The sequence below is a fragment of the Rana temporaria genome, chromosome 3 (assembly GCF_905171775.1).
Source record: "Rana temporaria chromosome 3, aRanTem1.1, whole genome shotgun sequence".
In the NCBI taxonomy this organism is placed as follows: Eukaryota; Metazoa; Chordata; class Amphibia; order Anura; family Ranidae; genus Rana; species Rana temporaria.
The window spans coordinates 223,587,054-223,605,431 of record NC_053491.1 but is presented as its reverse complement, the minus strand read 5'-3'; the positions used below and the strand labels follow the sequence as shown (position 1 = coordinate 223,605,431).

The 18,378-nt window shown below is 40.3% G+C and overlaps 1 protein-coding gene across 1 annotated transcript in view; it reads left to right on the top strand.

Moving 5' to 3' along the window:
• The first annotated feature begins 1,084 nt into the window (after positions 1 to 1,084).
• The window catches only part of SLC17A8 (solute carrier family 17 member 8), a 49,199-nt gene continuing 31,905 nt past the window's right edge, over positions 1,085 to 18,378 (top strand). The window contains exons 1-4 of the mRNA XM_040344328.1: positions 1,085 to 1,844; positions 8,116 to 8,368; positions 14,167 to 14,285; positions 14,499 to 14,613. Coding sequence (XP_040200262.1) covers positions 1,744 to 1,844; positions 8,116 to 8,368; positions 14,167 to 14,285; positions 14,499 to 14,613 — 588 coding nt within the window. The 5' untranslated portion in view covers positions 1,085 to 1,743. The remainder of the gene's footprint in view (positions 1,845 to 8,115; positions 8,369 to 14,166; positions 14,286 to 14,498; positions 14,614 to 18,378) is intronic.

The following is an 18,378-nucleotide window of genomic DNA, read 5'->3' as shown; positions in this document are numbered from 1 at the left end:
CCTAATACGCCGCAAGGACGTATTGGTTTTGACGTGACTGTAAATTACGTCCAGCCCCATTCACGGACGAGTTACGCAAACGACGTAAAAAATTCAAAATTCGACGCGGGAATGACGGCCATACTTAACATTGGTACGCCACCATATAGCAGGGGTAACTTTACGCCGTGAAAAGCCTAACGTAAACGCTGTATCTGTACTGCGTCGGCCGGGCGTACGTTCGTGAATTTGCGTATCTAGCTGATTTACATATTTCTAAGCGTAAATCAGCGTACACGCCCCTAGCGGCCAGCGTAAATATGCAGTTACAATCCGACGGCGTAAGAGACTTACGCCAGTCGGATCTAAGGGAAATCTATGCGTAACTGATTATAAGAATCAGGCGCATAGATACGACCGGCCAGACTCAGAGATACGACGGCGTATCTCTTTTGAGAATCTGGCCCTGAGGGTTTACAACCCCTTTAATTTCTTCATAAGGAAAAAATATACAAAATCTGCAGGGGATCAAATATTCATTTAGTTTTTTACATTTTAGAATGGGGTGCCTCGAGATTGTGCAGGATTTTAAAGAGTGCCTTGACTGGAAAAAGCTTGAGAAACAGTGGTTTAGCTAAATAAAAAAAGCTAAAGTCCATTCAGATTCAGGAAAAACCTAATGATGTTTGTATCTATTTTTGTTCCCGTCTTTAAATTCTAAATTGTTAAAGAAAAAATAATAATAATTTACTTTATATTTACTTTTATAAACTAATATTAATACTCTGGATTAAGTATACTTATTGTCATTTTTTAACCAAGAATACCCACAGAACATCTGCTTTTGTGAATCATCCATGAAGCATTTTTTTTTAAAGGTGCCTTACAAAATGTTGGCTTTGCTTTGTTTGCTTCTCTGTCATATGTATGTCATAAGAATTGGAACACAGACACACAGCTGCACTAATGGGACTTGTGACTCCTGAAAAAAAAAGAAAAGGCTCAGTAATAATATATGTGAATTTCAGTCCATGACCACCTGCATGCGTCATGGAGACGGGAAGAAGCCCTTAAATGTTTAATAAACTTGTCTTTGTCTCCCTTTTGTATGGGATGCTATTAATAACTAAACTGGCAGTACCGTATCGCTTCCTCGTTACTATAGCATCGTCTAGTGTAGCATCTCTCCCAATATCAGGGACACATGACAACCAAATAGGATCATTATCACTTCTCAGAATCCTAGGGCACTGACTGGGCACATGTACAATATTAGATGGGGCTTTTCTTCTTGCAGTTTACCTAGAAAATTCATTTGTAAATCGTGTACCTTTGATTCACTTTAGAAATGGGAAGTTTAGCACAGTCAGTCCTATTGTGTTGCTGCATGGGGCTTAATCATTTTGAGCTTCACGTGTGAAAATAGGTTGGTTGAGTTTACTGCTATCCTGCACAGCTGTCAGCTTCCCCTCCAGATAGAAGATCACTGATGTGAGATCCACTGCTCCATCTACTACTGGGATAATTACACTTGTCATAAACCTGTGCTTTATACAAACATCTCATTTGAAATCCACAGTGAAGTCACTTTTTAATAAGTAAGTGGAAGCTTGGAAGAAACTGTTGGGGACGTAGAACTGGTTTTGCTGGAATGAGGTGGTGAGGTTTGAGCCATTTTTTCAACGGAAGGGTCAACGCTAGTTCTGGATGACAGAAAGTAAGGATGAGAGGTCTGCAGTAGAGTTGACACCATAACCATATACAATGCCTTTCCAAGCACTAAGTTCATTCAAGGAAAAAATCCTGAATCCTGGAAAGGAGGAGGCGAAGAATAACATAGGTGACTCACTGGGGCACCTGCAAAGGTAAGAAACATTTTTTACACCTTTTATTTTCTCTCCTTTTTCTAAAGTGATGCTTCTCAACCCTAGTCCTTGATGGTCCCCAACAGGATCTGCTTTCCTAATCTTCTTATAAGTTTCCCCCAAAAAATATTAGGAGAGCCATTAATTCATTTGGCTGGGCAATTACCCGAAAGCATAGATTACAGGACCTGTTGGTGTCCACTGAAACTTTAAATGGAGAAACACAGTTTTGGAACAACTGTGCACTCCAGCCCTATGCAGTAACAGATTACGTTTTCCAGACTTACAGGAAGAATTGTATTAATTAAAATAATTATTAAGGTATTTACCTGATTTATTAATTGATTACCTTTATGTCAAACTGTATTATACATATTTTTACTTTTATTTTATTTTTTTACAGGTAGTTATGAATTCCATTTATTTTCCAGTTATTTTCTAAATTACTTATTAATTGAACGCCCAAATTAAATATTGGATAGACAAAATGCCATTTGTATAAATGTATGTGTATACACATTTTCATATGCAGCAATTATACTGAACTGTATGCCAAAACAATATTGAAAAAGTAGGAAAATACAAAAATGAATATTAGTAACAATAAAATTAGCTCACTTTATTTAGAGGATTCGAATTTTAGCATTTTGTCAAATGAACGGGTCAGTCCATCCAAAAGTGATATTCCAATGCATAGAGAATAGTGACCTATAGCTTTTTGGGCCACTTTGGAGTTTCACCATTCTGCTGAACCAGGGGTATTCCCTGTATTGCTGTTGCTTTTCTTCCTAATACAAAACATGTATGAAGATATATTTTCGCGCCAAAAATTAATATATGTGGAACATAGAATTATATAATTAGAAAAAAGCTGCTCCCCTAAAAATAAAAAGGTGATACCTCATAGATTTTAGTGAATGGTGAATGGTAGATACAAAACATACCCAACAGAAAGAGCTGGACCACCTCAAAATGGGGTCAGACAGAAACTCAAGAATGAGGATTTTATCCTTGGAGTCCTTGGAACTATTAGAAAAGCGAAACCACTAGATGATTTAATCCACCTTCTTAAAACTGATATATCAGTTATGGGTAGACTGACCCATTAATATTTCATGGTTTATTTCATCTTGCTTATTACAGTCCTGTATCACTGTTCTTATTAAACAGGTATCATGAAGAGTTGTATTTTTTCTTGCATGTTATATGGGCATTTTTTTTTCCATTTTGTATTTAATAGAGTAAGCATTTTATTTACACATTCATTACCAGGTTATTGTTTTACATTATTGAAGAGCAGTATGTTTACTACCTTTACCCTTTTCATGGAAGGAAAGAAAAGAACAGATGTTTTTTAAAAGAATATGTTTCAGCAGCAAGCAAATACGAGTATTATCGTTGCCGTCAATATGGGATTAAACGCTGTCAGTTAAATGTCAAAGTACATCAAAAATAAAAGATTTACAAACAGTTTTAGGAGACTTTTCACACACTGGAACTTATTTTTAAATGAACATTTTATATAAACCATAAGATTTACTCTTTGTGTAGTTCTATTCATAAAAGATTTGGTAATAATAATTTTTTTGTGTGTTATATAGATCCTTTGGTCACTGAAGACCCCACACACAAAATTAATATATATTCACTGTATACACCATGCTTTTGAATGTGTATTTATTGCCATATCCATATAACTTGCATAAGAGCTTAAATGTATTTTTAGGTAAAAAAAAACTTAATATGCAACTCTATTTTTAACATTTGTGTACTATATGCACGTCTGGAGTTTTATCAGGGCAGTGAAAACATTAGTTTGTCTCTATCATCAACTCGAATAAACATAAATTATTATTTTTGGGATTTGTAAGACAGCTGAGCTATATGAATATTGTTTGCTGTAAGAGGGGAAATATTGTACTCTATTGCATATTGTTGTATAATATAGTTTATTGGGCTTTTAGATTCTTTAGTGTACATCCAGCATTCACATATTCATGTAGTGCACTGGGTGCATGTTATAAGAAACAGCAAAGGGTAACTCCTATAAAATACAAGATATAAATTACAGGCAATGACAGGGATCGCCAAACTTTTCAGTACGAGGACCACATTGTAAATTTTACAAATATTTGCCTATTTAAAAAAAATGTTTTATAAATGAATGAATATAACTTAAATAAATAAACAGGTTTTATTTGGAGATTTTGTTCAGCATGATATAATTCAGAACAACCGAGGCAGAACTTCAAAGCAAAGAAATTCCAAAATAAACTTGAGCCATTAATAAAGGTCGAACAAAAATAAATTCAGTCTGCTTCATTTTCATCAGACTCCCCTTTACATAAGGGTCCCTGTCAGAGTTCCCCCTTACATTACAGCCCCCATCAGAGTCCCTTTTACATCAAGCTCCCCATAAGAGTTCCACCTTACATCAGTGTCCCCCAATAAAGCCCCCTGTACATTGGCGTCCTCATCAAAGTCCCCACTTACATCAGAGTATTTCTTACATCTAAGTTCCCCTAACATCAGGGTCCCCATCAATGTCTCCCTTACATCAGTGTCCCTATAAGAGTCACCCCTTATGTCAGTGACCCCATCAGATCTACTTGTACATCCGTGTCCCCTTTAGAGTCCCCCTTACATCATAGAAGACCTAAAGGACTTTATGGGTGAACTCTTGTACACAATGGGGTTGATTTACTAAAGGCAAATCCACTTTGCACTACAAATGCACTTGAAAGTGCACTGAAAGTGCACTTTCAAGCGCAGTCGCTGTAGATCTAAAAGGTAGATCTGAAATGAGGGGAAGCTCTGCTGATTTTATCATCCAATCATTGCAAGCTAAAATGCTGTTTTTTTATCTTCCTTGCATGTCCCCCTCAGATCTACAGCGACTGAACTTCCAAGTGCACTTTCAGGTGCACTTGCAGTGCAATTTTAGTGCAAAGTAGATTTGCCTTTAGCAAATAACCCCCACTGTATCGTAAAAACATGAAATTTATTAGTATTTAGGGATCAAAAACATTGTAGTGGTCTAACACATCACCATACATAATATACATTACAGCATATAAATAAGGTACCATGGTCAAAAAGAGCTCATCAGTGTTCCCATCAGAGTCCCCGTCACCTCTATAATTAGGCTTACATAGCAGTGTAACAGCAGGTGGGGAGCCAGAGGTTGGAGCAAGTGCGGATGGAGGAAGTTCTGTCCTTCTCTGAATGTTGGGGCAAGCATGTCATTGGTTGCTAGGATGTCAGTGGTCCTTGGACTGACACAGCTCAATGGGGGAAGGCAACCTGCACTCCTGCACTGGAGACTTGCTGGGGCTCAGAGGTGCTGTTGGGGGGACACAAACTGTGCACATCAGCTGTTTAGGGGGGAGGAGAAGGGAAAGCTATGCACATAAGCCACAGGCTGGATAAACCTTGGAGTGGGCCATAGTTTAGAGACCCCTTGTCTATGCCATATCACATTATTTATATACATGCAAACCCTTTTAAGGGATCTATTTATCAATGCTTGCACCCATGATCCACACATTTTCTAGTTAAATCTTATGAGAATTGAATTGTATGTGTGAACCTTGGGCAAAAACATTGATAAATGATGTAGATCATCCAACTATTTTTCAAAGTACAGACATAGACCTTAATGTGCATCTATAGCCAAAACCTTTTGGAAAGAGTAGGGAATGGTTGTAATCCCTGATAATAATTATTTGCTGTCTGATCTTGTTGGGAAGGCCTCTTTTCATGTTCTGTCCTAAGAGCACAACAGGAAGTAAGAGTAGTGGAAGTGGAAGTGGAGATTTCCTCTTACTTTCTGTCGTGTCTTCGGGAGAGGAAGTGAAGACAAATCTCGCCTAAAAATAGTTTTTACCACAATAGATGTCCTTATTAAATAACAATGTAGTTCCCCTCATCTCTAAAATGTTGAATTTCCACTCGCTTTATATCTTTTGTGGCACAGGTCACTAGGACAAATACCAAGGGTGAACCTACCAAGTGGGACACATACAGCATTAAAATGTGACAGGGATCTAATTCTTTGCAACACTATTAAAAACTAGAAAAAATAAATAAATAATAATAATAACATATTGGCTATACATACAGCAGTCAACAAAGTTATTGTATGAGTGTTCAAGAGTATCTGTTGTCGTCAGTTCATTTGAATTAAATAATAATATAATTTAATACTGGGCTTATAATAATATATTCATGCCTAAATTATTCAAACAATATAACAATTTTAATAATATTTTTAATAATTTGAATATTTTTAAAATGTAAAAATGTAAACATTTTAGAGCTATACTAAAATCACAAAAAGAGAAAGTGATCCATCCTCACATTAGAAGTCACTTCATTTGTAAAATACTCAAAAACAAGTTAAAATTACAGGCATGTAACCATCCATCACAACCTACAGACACTCACTCCTCTATTTCCTATATTCGGATTAATGGATGGGAGCATAGCCCTAGCAACATGCAGATGGCAAACCATAGCTAAATGACGCATTTCAAGATCAAACCCTCTTTCTCAGGACTAACCTGCTTGCACAGATGTTTACCCCCAAAATAGTCCACACCCCTCTGGCCTTATGCTGGGTCTAGAGTATTTAGGGGTAAGAATATTTGCAAGCAGGTTAGCTCTGAGGAAAAAAAGAAGGCTTGTCCCTCAAAAAGCATAATCTAGCTACAATTTACCATCTGCATATTGCTAAGGCTATACTTGCATTGATCCATCTGAATATAGCGGAGTGAGGGGTCCATAGAATGTGATGAATTGGATTTTACAAAAAAAGTGCTGCCTAAGCTAATGCATGAGGATAGTGTACTTTCTATTTTTGTGATTTTAATACAGTTTTTAAAGATTTCCTAGGTCTGAAGAAAGCTGCAATGTAATAAACAATTTCATGACCTCATGCAAATTGGATCAGTGAATGAGAAGAATATTTAGATTCTGCACCTAACCAATATATTTTAGTACTTGAGCGGCGGTAATGTGTTACAGCGTCAGCAGTAAAATGCAACCTTATATAGTTAGTATATATGCTTTCATTAGGCAATAAGCAGCATTTCATTGTTTTCCAACCTTTTCCAAGACATGGAACTTCAGGTGACACATAGAACTAACTTACACATATAATTAAGGGTTCATGCACAAGGACTAATTTAGGCATTTTTTATGCCTAGCATAAACCTTCTGTAGATATATGGCACCTGGGTAGCCGCAAGTGCCACGTACAGCGTCCCACACAAGTAAACTGCTGTACATCTGCATACACTTGTAAACACTGATGCTTCCTTGCATCAACATTTACCCACGCATGCACATCCAACAATTTATCCTACAGTGGACGAGCAATTAGTTTGTATGTCAGACTGTACACAGCACATGCGGCTTCCCGGAGCAAGGAAAAGCCCTGCAAGATTTACACTAGGCTTAAAAATGCTGAAAATAATTTGTGTGCATAAACGCTTAAAGAGTTTTAGGTTCTTGAAATTGCCTATGAAAAAAAACAAACAAACAATTATATCAAGCATTTTTACTATTTATGCAATAAATCACACTAAAACCTCTCTTCTGCCCATCTTAGGCACAACCAGTCCTGCTATGTCATCCAACCCACTTCTCATGAGCCCATAGGGGAAGGGGTGACTGGAGTTGTGGCTGGTGAGCCTGGGGGTGGGCTTTAAATCAGCCTGTGTTTTGCTCATCCAGGGTAAAGCAACAGGTTCACTTTAATGATGGCTGCTGCATTTGCTTATACTTCTTTTTGCCCCCTGTGTCATTACCCTGGGGAGTCAATGTGACATATGTGGTGTATGTGAATCGCTATCCTTTTACCCATTACAACACTGGTTATTTGCTGATTGCCACTCAGACAGGGAAAGTATCCCCAGCACGCATGAGCTCCAAAGTGCAACATGGAACTTGAACGAGCATTCTTTTTTAGAGTAAATAAAGCAGAGGGGGATAAATGGAAGGTACACATGGGCAGATGGTGGGGTGACATTAAAGTGAACCTATGCTTGCCCTGCATGGTATTAGGGTGTTAGTAGTTCTAACAGTCATGATCCACATTCCCCAGTGTTCAGAACAGCCAACAACTTCTTTTAGTTGCACTGGTAAAATTAATGATAATATATTGTTTAAACTATAACATATACAATGTTAAATGTATCCTGCTGACTGCACATTAAAATCGCTTGGATAAATACTTGTACTTTATTTTAACCACTTTTTTTTTCTTAAGGAAAATCGATGGCACAAATTTTGAGGAAGATAATATTGAACTGAATGAAGATGGACAGCCTGTTCAAGCCCCCACTCATATACTTCCGCAATTTGATTGTCATTGCTGTGGTTTGCCCAAGCGTTATATCATTGCCATTATGACTGGCTTAGGATTCTGTATTTCCTTTGGAATTAGGTGTAATCTTGGTGTAGCTATTGTCGAAATGGTAAATAACAATACTGTTTATGTTAACGGAAAGCCAGAAATTCAGGTAAGTGACCATTTATTCATTTTAAGGACAAATGCATTTTTTTTTTAATGTCCACCCTGCCTAGACCCCCTGATCAAACTGCTTGATTTCCCCTCTTCCTGCCAACTACTTGCTTACCTGAGTAATCTTCCTCACCACCAGCTGCATCTGTGCAGTGACTTCTATGGGGTCTTCTTCTGAGACTGGAGACCAGGTAGAGAAATGTACATTCTCTAAAAGTGTATATAACTTAAGGCATATCTGTTGCCTTAAATATGTGTTGGGCAGGCTGTAGGAGAAAAATGCACAGACCCTCCAACCAATAGAGAATAGGTTTAAGAACGAAATTTGATTATGTAGATGGAAGAATTAACTGCCAGTCTCCATCACAGGTTCCTAAAATTTATGACACTGGGGTACTCATGGATTGACATTTCTACTTCATCCAAACCTTAACCCTTTCATTGACAATCCATAGAACCTCAGCTGCGCTCCTGGTAGCCTGGGTTTACTCCCAGTCCAGAGGCTCCCCTTCTTCTCTACCTTCTTCTGTCTCCTCTCCTTGTCTTTCTCACTTTGCTCTGTTTGAAACACTGGTCTCATGTGCACTTGGGTCTTAGCAAGATTAGTAAATCGACCCGACCATTTGTGAAATCTTATACCCAGATTCACCTATGATGCGAGAATTGTCATTGCGAGATATCACTTGCTCATGGTGTGCTAGATATCACTTGCTCATGGTGTGCTAGAGTAATTATGCTGTACATGACTTGCACTGTGGATTTATTTTTATGTACGGTAGTGCTTGCTTCTGGTATTTCTTTTTGACTTTCGAGCCAATGTATCTGTATATGTGCAAAATCTAATAAAGCTATATTTTTTTTAAATAAATGCAGAGACTCAGTGATGCTAGCACATACCTTCAGATGTCTCAGTCAGCACTCCAATTACCACATACCCCAGTGTGTTCTAAGAGGAAAAAGGCCACCACCTCATGCCCCACCTGTTCTGTTCTTAAATAGTCAGCATTATTGGCCAGTAAGGAGCTGTGTTGCCAACCGTCCATATTTATATGGACAGTCCGTAAAAACAGGCACGTTTTTCCCGTCCATAAATGTCCGTGGTTGCGGGAAGGTGCCAGTAAAAATAGCCGAGATTGGTTCGGCTTGGAACTGCGCATGCGAGTGATGTATTAGGACATCCCAGCGCGCGCCAGAATTTTAAATCTGTAACTAACCAGGAGGTCAGAGGAGCACAGCAGTCAGGATTCGAAGGCTGAGCAGCACGTGGCGGTGGCGGAATGGAGGAGCCTGCTGCATCCAGGCAATACAAAGTTTACAGGGGAGTCGGGGACGGACAGAGTGACAGACAGCCCAGCCGACAGTGACATCAGGTGATGGTAGCAGAGGGGGATCCGATGAAAGAAGGGGGTGATGGTGGCACCGCAGAGGGGGATGATGGAGGCAGGGGGAGATTGGAGGCAGGGGGTGATTAGAGGCAGGGGGTGATGGTGGCTGCAGTGGCACCGCAGAGGGGGCGGAGGCAGGGGGCAATGGAGGCAGGGAGTGATTGGAGGCAGGGGGCCTGGGGGAGATTGGAGGCAGGGGGTGTTAGTGTCAGGGGGTGATTGAAGGCAGGGGGTGTTGGTGGCACGGCAGAGGGGGATGGTGGCACCGCAGAGGGTGGGGGATGGAGACAGGGCTTGTTGGTGGCACGGCAGAGGGGGATGGAGGCAGAGGACGATGGAGGCAGAAGGTGATTGGAGGCAGGGGGCCTGGGGGAGATTGGAGGCAGGGGGAGGTTGTGGCACCGCAGAGGGGGGTGAAGGCAGGGGGTGTTGGTGGCAGAGGGGGATGGAGGCAGGGGGTGATGTGACGAAATATTTTGCCCTTATTATATCGAAAATAACAATAATATGTTTTTTTACCTTAATATCTACCTAAAATCACATTGCTATTTGCCTAGCGTACTTGTTTGTAGCCTAAATACTGAAATTTGCACCTAAAAATGTAATTTAGTAACTTTTGTGAAATGCCAGTAAAAACATAGGTGCGCCAGTAAATTTCAATCTGGTAGGTTGGCAACACTGGTAAGGAGGTACGAGTAGAGGTAGGGTCAGCATCCATTTCTACCATATTGTGTTATTCCTTTTTAAGTCCTTCAAAAAACACTGAAGAACAGAAGCAGCATGTATAATTATAATAAAAGATAAACTGCGCCAATAGAATAAACCAGCAACAAAGTGCCAGTACTCAATAACTATACAAAGTCTCTCAACCCCAAAATGAACCTTGATTGGGGGGTAGATGAAATAATAATAAAGTCCCAAATAATGGTATAGGGATCAAGGCGGACCCCACGGGCAGGATGAAACAAACACCACCGTGAAAATGACTTCTTGTGAGGAGACCACCACCTAATGGAAAGCCGCTTACAACAACCACGGGGTTAATAGACCTATAGAAAACTCCATCCACAGATAGGGACACCAAGCCAAGAGGGATTCCAAGAACGGATAAGCAGGATACGATTGCTTCCTCACAGATGAACAGGTCCTCGATTCATGGATGTAAAGGAAAAAATTGACCAATTGTGTAACTCTGTATAAAATTTTATTAAAAAAGGACGAAAACGTACTTACAGAAAGTAACGTAGTTAAAAACATGTATCAGTAGCTGGCCGGCACTATAGGAGCCCTTCCTCCAAAACGTAACAACGCGGTGACGTCAGTGTGCGCCGTCCCATTAAGGAAGGGCTCCTATAGTGCCGGCCGGCTGCTGATACATGTTTTTAACTACGTTACTTGCTGTAAGTAAGTTTTCGTTCTTTTTTAATACATTTTTATACGGAGTTACACTATTGGTCTGTTTTTTCCATTACATTCATGAATCAAGGACCTGTTCATCTGTGAGGAAGCGATCGTATCCTGCTTATTCGTTCTTGGAATCCCTCTTGGCTTGGTGTCCCTATCTGTGGATGGAGTTTTCTATAGGTCTATTAACCCCGTGGTTGTGGTAAGCGGCTTTCCATTAGGTGGTGGTCTCCTCACAAGAAGTCATTTTCACGGTGGTGTTTGCATCCTGCCCGTGGGGTCCGCCTTGATCCCTATACCATTATTTGGGACTTTATTATTATTTCATTTACCCCCAATCAAGGTTCATTTTGGGGTTGAGAGACGTTGTTTAGTTATTGAGTACTGGCACTTTGTTGCTGGTTTAATCTATTGGCGCAGTTTATCTTTTATTATGCTATTTATGTTTATCTAAATGTATTGCTGCCTTTGATCTTTATTGATGTTATCCTTTATTTTTTGTTAGTGCAGTCTTTTTTTCTATATAACATGTATAATTAATTAGAACTTTTACTGACCAATAAAAAAAGCTGTTTTCATGGCCCAATAATAATGTCAAGCTTATGGGAACTGGTGCTGTGCTTTTTTTTTTTGTCCTTACACTATTTAGTGAATGGAACACCTTTTGAAGCATGCAGATGTATGGCCTTAATAAGCTGGCCTTGACACCCTAAAGTGCTCATAGACATTGTAAACTAGTCTGGAGGGAAATTGTACAACCATGTATCCCTACTACTTCTTGTCGTTGTTGTTCTTCTAGAATGTTGCTATGACCTGTTGTACTTTTACTTCTGGCCTATATGTGATGGATGTGTAATGTGCAAACTTAAGTGTACTCTTGTATTTACTGTGTGCGTTATTCAATAAACCTTTATCTGAAAAAAAAAACTAGTCTGAAGATCCAGCAGCTAAATTATCATTCCTTATGTATGATTAATTCCTAACTCCAGCCAAAACTTTAATTTTAGGATAGAATAGGAAAAGATAAAGGGCCAGATTCAGAAAGAATCGCCTATCTTTAGGTGGGCGTAGCGTATCTCAGATACACTACGCCGCCGTAACTTAGAGCGGCAGGTCCCGTATTCAGAAAAAACTTGCGCTCTAAGTTACGGCGGCGTAGTGTAAATGGGCCGGCGTAAGCCCGCCCAATTCAAACAAGGCTGGTAGTGGGCGTGTTGTATGTAAAGGATTCGTGACCCCACATAAATGACGCGCTTTACGAACGGTGCATGCTCAGTATCACATCGAATTTTCTCCGTAAATTACGCCCGCTCAATGCTTAGTCGACATGAACGTAACCTACGCCCAGCCCCATTCACGGACGACTTACGCAAACGACGTAAAACGTGTAAAATTCGACGCTGTTCCGACGTCCATACTTAACATTGGCTGCACCTCATATAGCAGGGGTAACTTTACGTCGGTCAGACGCCTTAAGTAAACGACATATATTGATACGCCGGGCGCAACTACGTTCGTGAATAGGCGTATCTATCTCATTTGCATATTTGACGCGGAAATCAACGGAAGCGCCACCTAGCGGCCAGCGTAAATATGCACCTAAGATACGACGGCGTAAGAGACTTACGTCAGTCGTATTTTATACAAATTCTGGCGTATCTGATTCTTTGAATCAGGTGCCGAGATACGACGCCTCACATTCAGACTTACGACGGCGTATCTGGAGATACGCCGTCGTAAGTCCTTTGTGAATCCGGGCCTAAGTTTCAGGTTTTAAATGATGTCTGTGCCCTTGTTAGGAAATGTTTTTTGATATTTTAAATACTGTCTCTGTCCCAATAGGGGAGATTTTACTTGTCATTCTGTACTTTCTGGCATGTGTCAGCTGGATCACAAATGAGGTGACAAACACAGAAATAGCATCTTAACAGACATTCTAAACCTAACTAATTTTCACAGAAAGTATTGGTCATGTGCCGTTTGGGTGGATTTTTCACTTCCTATTCAGTCTGAGACTAATCAAATAAAGGAAATGGGAATACTTTCCCTCACTTCCTATCCTGTGAGACAGACGATGAGGAGGAATCTCCCAAATGGAGGCAAAGACAGTAGTATCAATTTGATAGATATTAACCCTTCCTCGCCAAACAAAAAAAAGCGTTGGATAGAATTAGGCTTGAACACCCTCCTGTGAGCATGTAAGGGCATGTAATACCACCAGTTTATCTCTGTACTAAGACTTTATTGGAGGATATGAAGGAATCGAATGCTAAATTATTAATGTGGAAAAGTGGAATTCAAGCCTAACACTAACTATTCTTACAAGTGTTCACTCCTCCGCCTCCTCCTCCTCTCTTCTGCCTAGCCCGTGTACTTACCTTTTTTTTTTATTATTTTTATTGCAGGTTCTATAATAATATATTTTTTTGCTTAAAATGAACAAACATGTTATACTTACCTGATCTGTGCAGGGTTTCTATGGTTTTGCACAGAGGACCCCAGATCCTTTTCTTCTCGGGTCCCTCTCCGGCACTCCTGGCCCTTCCTTCCTACCAAGCAGCTTGCTATGGGTGGCACATGAGCTGAGCTGCTGCTCTGTGTGTCCATTCAGACACAGAGCTACGGCCAGGCACGGCCCCCTCTCTCTCCTCATTGGCTCACTGACTTTCATTGATGGCAGCGGGAGCCAATGGCAGCCGAGGCTGTCGTGCACATCGCTGGATCGAGATGGGCTCAGGTAAATATTAGGAGTGCTCAGGGTGTTGTTCAGACCTATTGGTATCACATTTTGCAGATTACCTTTATCAGATGTTTATAGGTATATTAGAAATTTTACTTGTGAAATTCCGAGTCTTCGCACCAGCCCTGTCCATTGCATCGTATACTAATGTGCATTGCATTAAGGAAGCCATTGGCTAGACTGCTTAAGGCCCCACAATGAATTAAAAACTGTGCATGCAGCATTTTATAAACAGATCCTTTAAATAAATTACATATCTTTTGATAGAAAGCTCAGTTCAACTGGGATCCAGAAACTGTTGGTCTGATCCATGGATCGTTTTTCTGGGGATACATTGTGACCCAGATTCCTGGAGGATTCATAGCAAATAAGCTTTCTGCCAATAGGTAACTATATTCAAACATGTATTAAGACCATCTATGGCACTTTTTTTTTATTGTAGTTCTTGTATTAAAGCATTGTAGGCCTATCAGTGGCATAGCAAAGTTTGATGAAACTCTGTGCCCCTTACCTAAATAATTAAAATATATAAATAAATATGTCTTATATTTTTTCATGTATTGGTGTGGTGTGCCATCTAAATTTATTTTTTCCTACAGGGTATTTGGTGCTGCTATTTTTTTAACCTCAGTCCTAAATATGCTAATTCCATCAGCAGCAAAAGCACATTTTGGGTGTGTTATATCGGTGCGAGTTCTCCAAGGTCTTGTTGAGGTAAGTACTCCTAATATATTGTTATTCTAGCCCCTATCTGTAACAATACGCCAAATTAGTTTCAGGTTTATGGATCGCAACTGCGGAGACTTCTCAGGTTCGAACCCAGGTTTCACTCTTAACTCAGTTAAGAGTTTGGGTTCTATCATCACAGCCTCGGTAAAGTAAATAGTGCTTATTCCAGCATAAGCAACATTAAAGTAAATCTTGGTATTAATGGTATAAGGATAAGTATAGCTGCAGTACTGGGACTGCACACTAGGGGTTAGTAATGAACATTAACATGAGAGCTGGTATCTGTAGCAGTGAACATTAACATGAGAGCTGGTATCTGTAGCAGTGAACATTAACATGGAAGCTATAATAGAGACTTCAGCAGATCTCCATAGCATTAGGCAGCATAGCAGTAAACATGAACTTGGAAGCAAAGTAGCAAGTATGGAGATCAGCGTTTAGCAATTGGTTTCTATAGCAGAGTACTTGCGGTTGCAGATAACTGGGCATGGATGAGCGTCCTGGGAGCCTGGACCTGGTTGCTGTGAGCTATAGCGAACAAGGAGTCCTGGTGGTCCAGTTCAGGAAGCTGGAGCTTAGATCAGGTGAGTCTGGAAGCCCAGCTGACAGTGGCGTTCTGTCAGCAATAGAGGATCCCCTTCCTGTCAGTGCTGGGAGTTTAAATAGGCCGTAGGAAGTGAGAGGGTATTCGGAAAGAAGGAAGAAACGAAGTGAGTTGTCTGGGAAAGAAGTAACTATAGTTGTACCCAGTGGAAGCCACTGGTGTGATGTTACACTATCTCTCTATCTGTTTTATATCTGCAAAATCTCAGTTTTGTATATTTTATTTGGGTGTGTTATGCTCTGTACTGTTTTTTACTTAAATTTTAAAATATGTCATTACTAAGATTTTTGAATTACTAGTTCCTCCTATTTGCTCCATTTTAGTCTTTTAAATATGCTGTCAAAAGAGTTTTGTTAAATCTGTTCAATAGGTGTATCACATAAATATTACCAGCCAATAACTTCATGTGTTCTCTGCCTATGTTTTACTCTTGTCCATTACATCAAAGATCCCCAACCCCGGGACTGTAGACCGTTACTGGTCTGTGACTTGTTAGAAACTGGGCCGCACAGCAGGAGACTTGATCTGTAATTCACATGGGAATGCACACAGTTCCCTTTTTTTTTTTTTCGTTTTGTAGAAACTTTATTTGAAGTGTACAAAATGTAGACTACAACTTCAAATAGAGTTGTAGAAACTTTATTTGAAGTGTACAAAATGTAGACACGATGCACTGCTGTACATTGCCATGGTGTGCTGCAATAAAATGCAGCACAGCCATAGGCTCAGTGTGAATGGGACAAATAGGAAACAATTGTTTTCGGTGTGCCCTTGCGGTGAGAGACATTTTACAGTGCAGTAAATTGTCTGTCATAGCACACAGTGTGAATAAGTCCATACAGCCGCTCATATTACCATCTGTCAGATCAGTGGCGGTATTAGATTATCATAGGAGCATGAACCTTACTGAAAACTGAGCATGCAAGGGATCTAGGTTTTGTGTTTTTATGAGAATTTAATGCTTGATGATCTGAGGTGGTGCTGAGATGATAATGCTAGCACTGGGGAGTGGCTGCAAATACAGATCATTAGCACAGAGATACCTATGAAAACCCTATCAGTGATTGGCAAATGACTGCATCTGGTGGCAGGCTATATCCACAAAACTGGAGCCTAGTGCCAAAAAGGTCGGAACCGGTGTGTTACTTTATTCCTGGCTGTCTCTGCAGACTACAAAATACTTTCTCACTATGTTATGAACATGTGGAAAGGAAGAGGTGTTCTGTAGCTCTAAAAACACTTCCCATCCTGGAAAGGCAGCTAGATAAAATACCATGAGACACTGTTTTCACCCTAGGACAGTCTGCTGCTGGCAAGATCAGCAGGTAAAAATTTAGGAAAAAGGACTGAAAAGTAATGCAACCACCACATCTACAGACTGATAAGCTGTCATATGTTACATTTTATTTTTCACTTTAGATCAGGGATAGGCAACCTAAGGTATTTGCGGCAGGGCCAGCAATGCAATGCCATTTTCAGTGGCACCCAGAAGATTGTCATGAGGCATATGCGCAGGTTTGCCCATAGGCGTCTGCTGCTGTCAGTAAGGATGAGCCAAACACCCCCCTGTTCGGTTTGCATCAGAACTTGCGAACACACCAATTTGTGTGAACTTTAGAACCCCGTTAAAGTCTATGGGACTTGAACATTTGAAATCTAAAGTGTTAATTTTAAAGGCTAATATGCAAGTTATTGTCCTAAAAAGTGTTTGGGGACCTGGGTCCTGTCCCAGGAAACATGTATCAATGCAAAAAAAAGTTTTAAAAACGGCCGTTTTCTCAGGAGCAGTGAATTTAATAATGCTAAAAGTGAAACAATAAAAGTGTAATATTACTTTAAATTTTCGTACCTAGGGGGGGGTGTAAAGTCAGCATGTGAAAAAGCGCATGTTTCCCGTACACAGAACTGTCTCTGCACAAAGTGTCATTTCTGAAAGAAAAAAAGGCATTTAAAACCGGCTTTGCGGCTCTAATGAATTGTCGGCTCTGGCAATTCAGAGATGATTCATTCATAAAAAAAAAAAGCCTGGGGGTCCCCCCAAATTCCATTAACAGGCCCTTCAGGTCTGATATGGATATTAAGGGGAACCCTGCCGTCAATTTAAAAAAAAAATTACGTGGGGTTCACCTCAAATATCCATACCAGACCCTTCAGGTCTGGTGTGGATTTTAAGGGGAACTCCACCCCAAATTAAAAAAAAAATGGCGTGGAGTCCCCCTAAAAATCCACACCAGACCCTTATCCGAGCACGTTAACCTGGCCGGCCGCAGAAAAGAGGGGGGGACAGAGTGCGGCCCCCCCTCTCCTGAACCGCACCAAGCCACATGCCCTCAACATGGGGAGGATGTCCCCATGTTGATGGGGACAAGGGCCTCATCCCCACAACCCTTGCCCGGTGGTTGTGGGGGTCTGCGGGTGGGGGCTTATCAGAATCTGGAAGACCCCTTTAACAAAGGGGACCCCCAGATCCTGGCCCCCCCCTATGTGAATTGGTAATGGGGTACACTGTACCTCTACCATTTCACGAAGGTAGTGTAAATAGTTAAAGAAAAATACACACAGACACCGTAGAAAAAATTCCTTTATTAATAAAAAAAAACAAAACAGCGGTGGTAATCCACTGTCGATGCGGCTCCCTGCTTCAACGTTGTCTTCTATCCAGCGACGGATGATCTCTCCAGCGATGGGTGATCAGCGGTCCGGTCCAGCGATGAGAAGATCCATCCGTCCAGAGCGCAGCACCAGACCCTTATCAGACCCATATATATATATATATATATATATACAATTACAGTGAGGGGAAAAGGTATTTGATCCCCTGCTGATTTTGTACGTTTGCCCATTGACAAAGAAATGATCAGTCTATCATTTTCATGGTAGGTGTCTTTTAACAGTGAGAGACAGAATAACAACAAAAAAAATCCAGAAAAATGCATTTAAAAAAAGTTATAAATTGATTTGCATTTTAATGAGTAAAATAAGTATTTGATCCCTTCGCAAAATATGACTTAGTACTTGCTGGCAAAATCCTTGTTGGCAATGACAGAGGTCAGACGTTTCTTGTAGATGGCCACCAGGTTTGCACATCTCTCAGGAGGGATTTTGTTCCAATCCTCTTTGCAGATCCTCACCAAGTCATTAAGGTT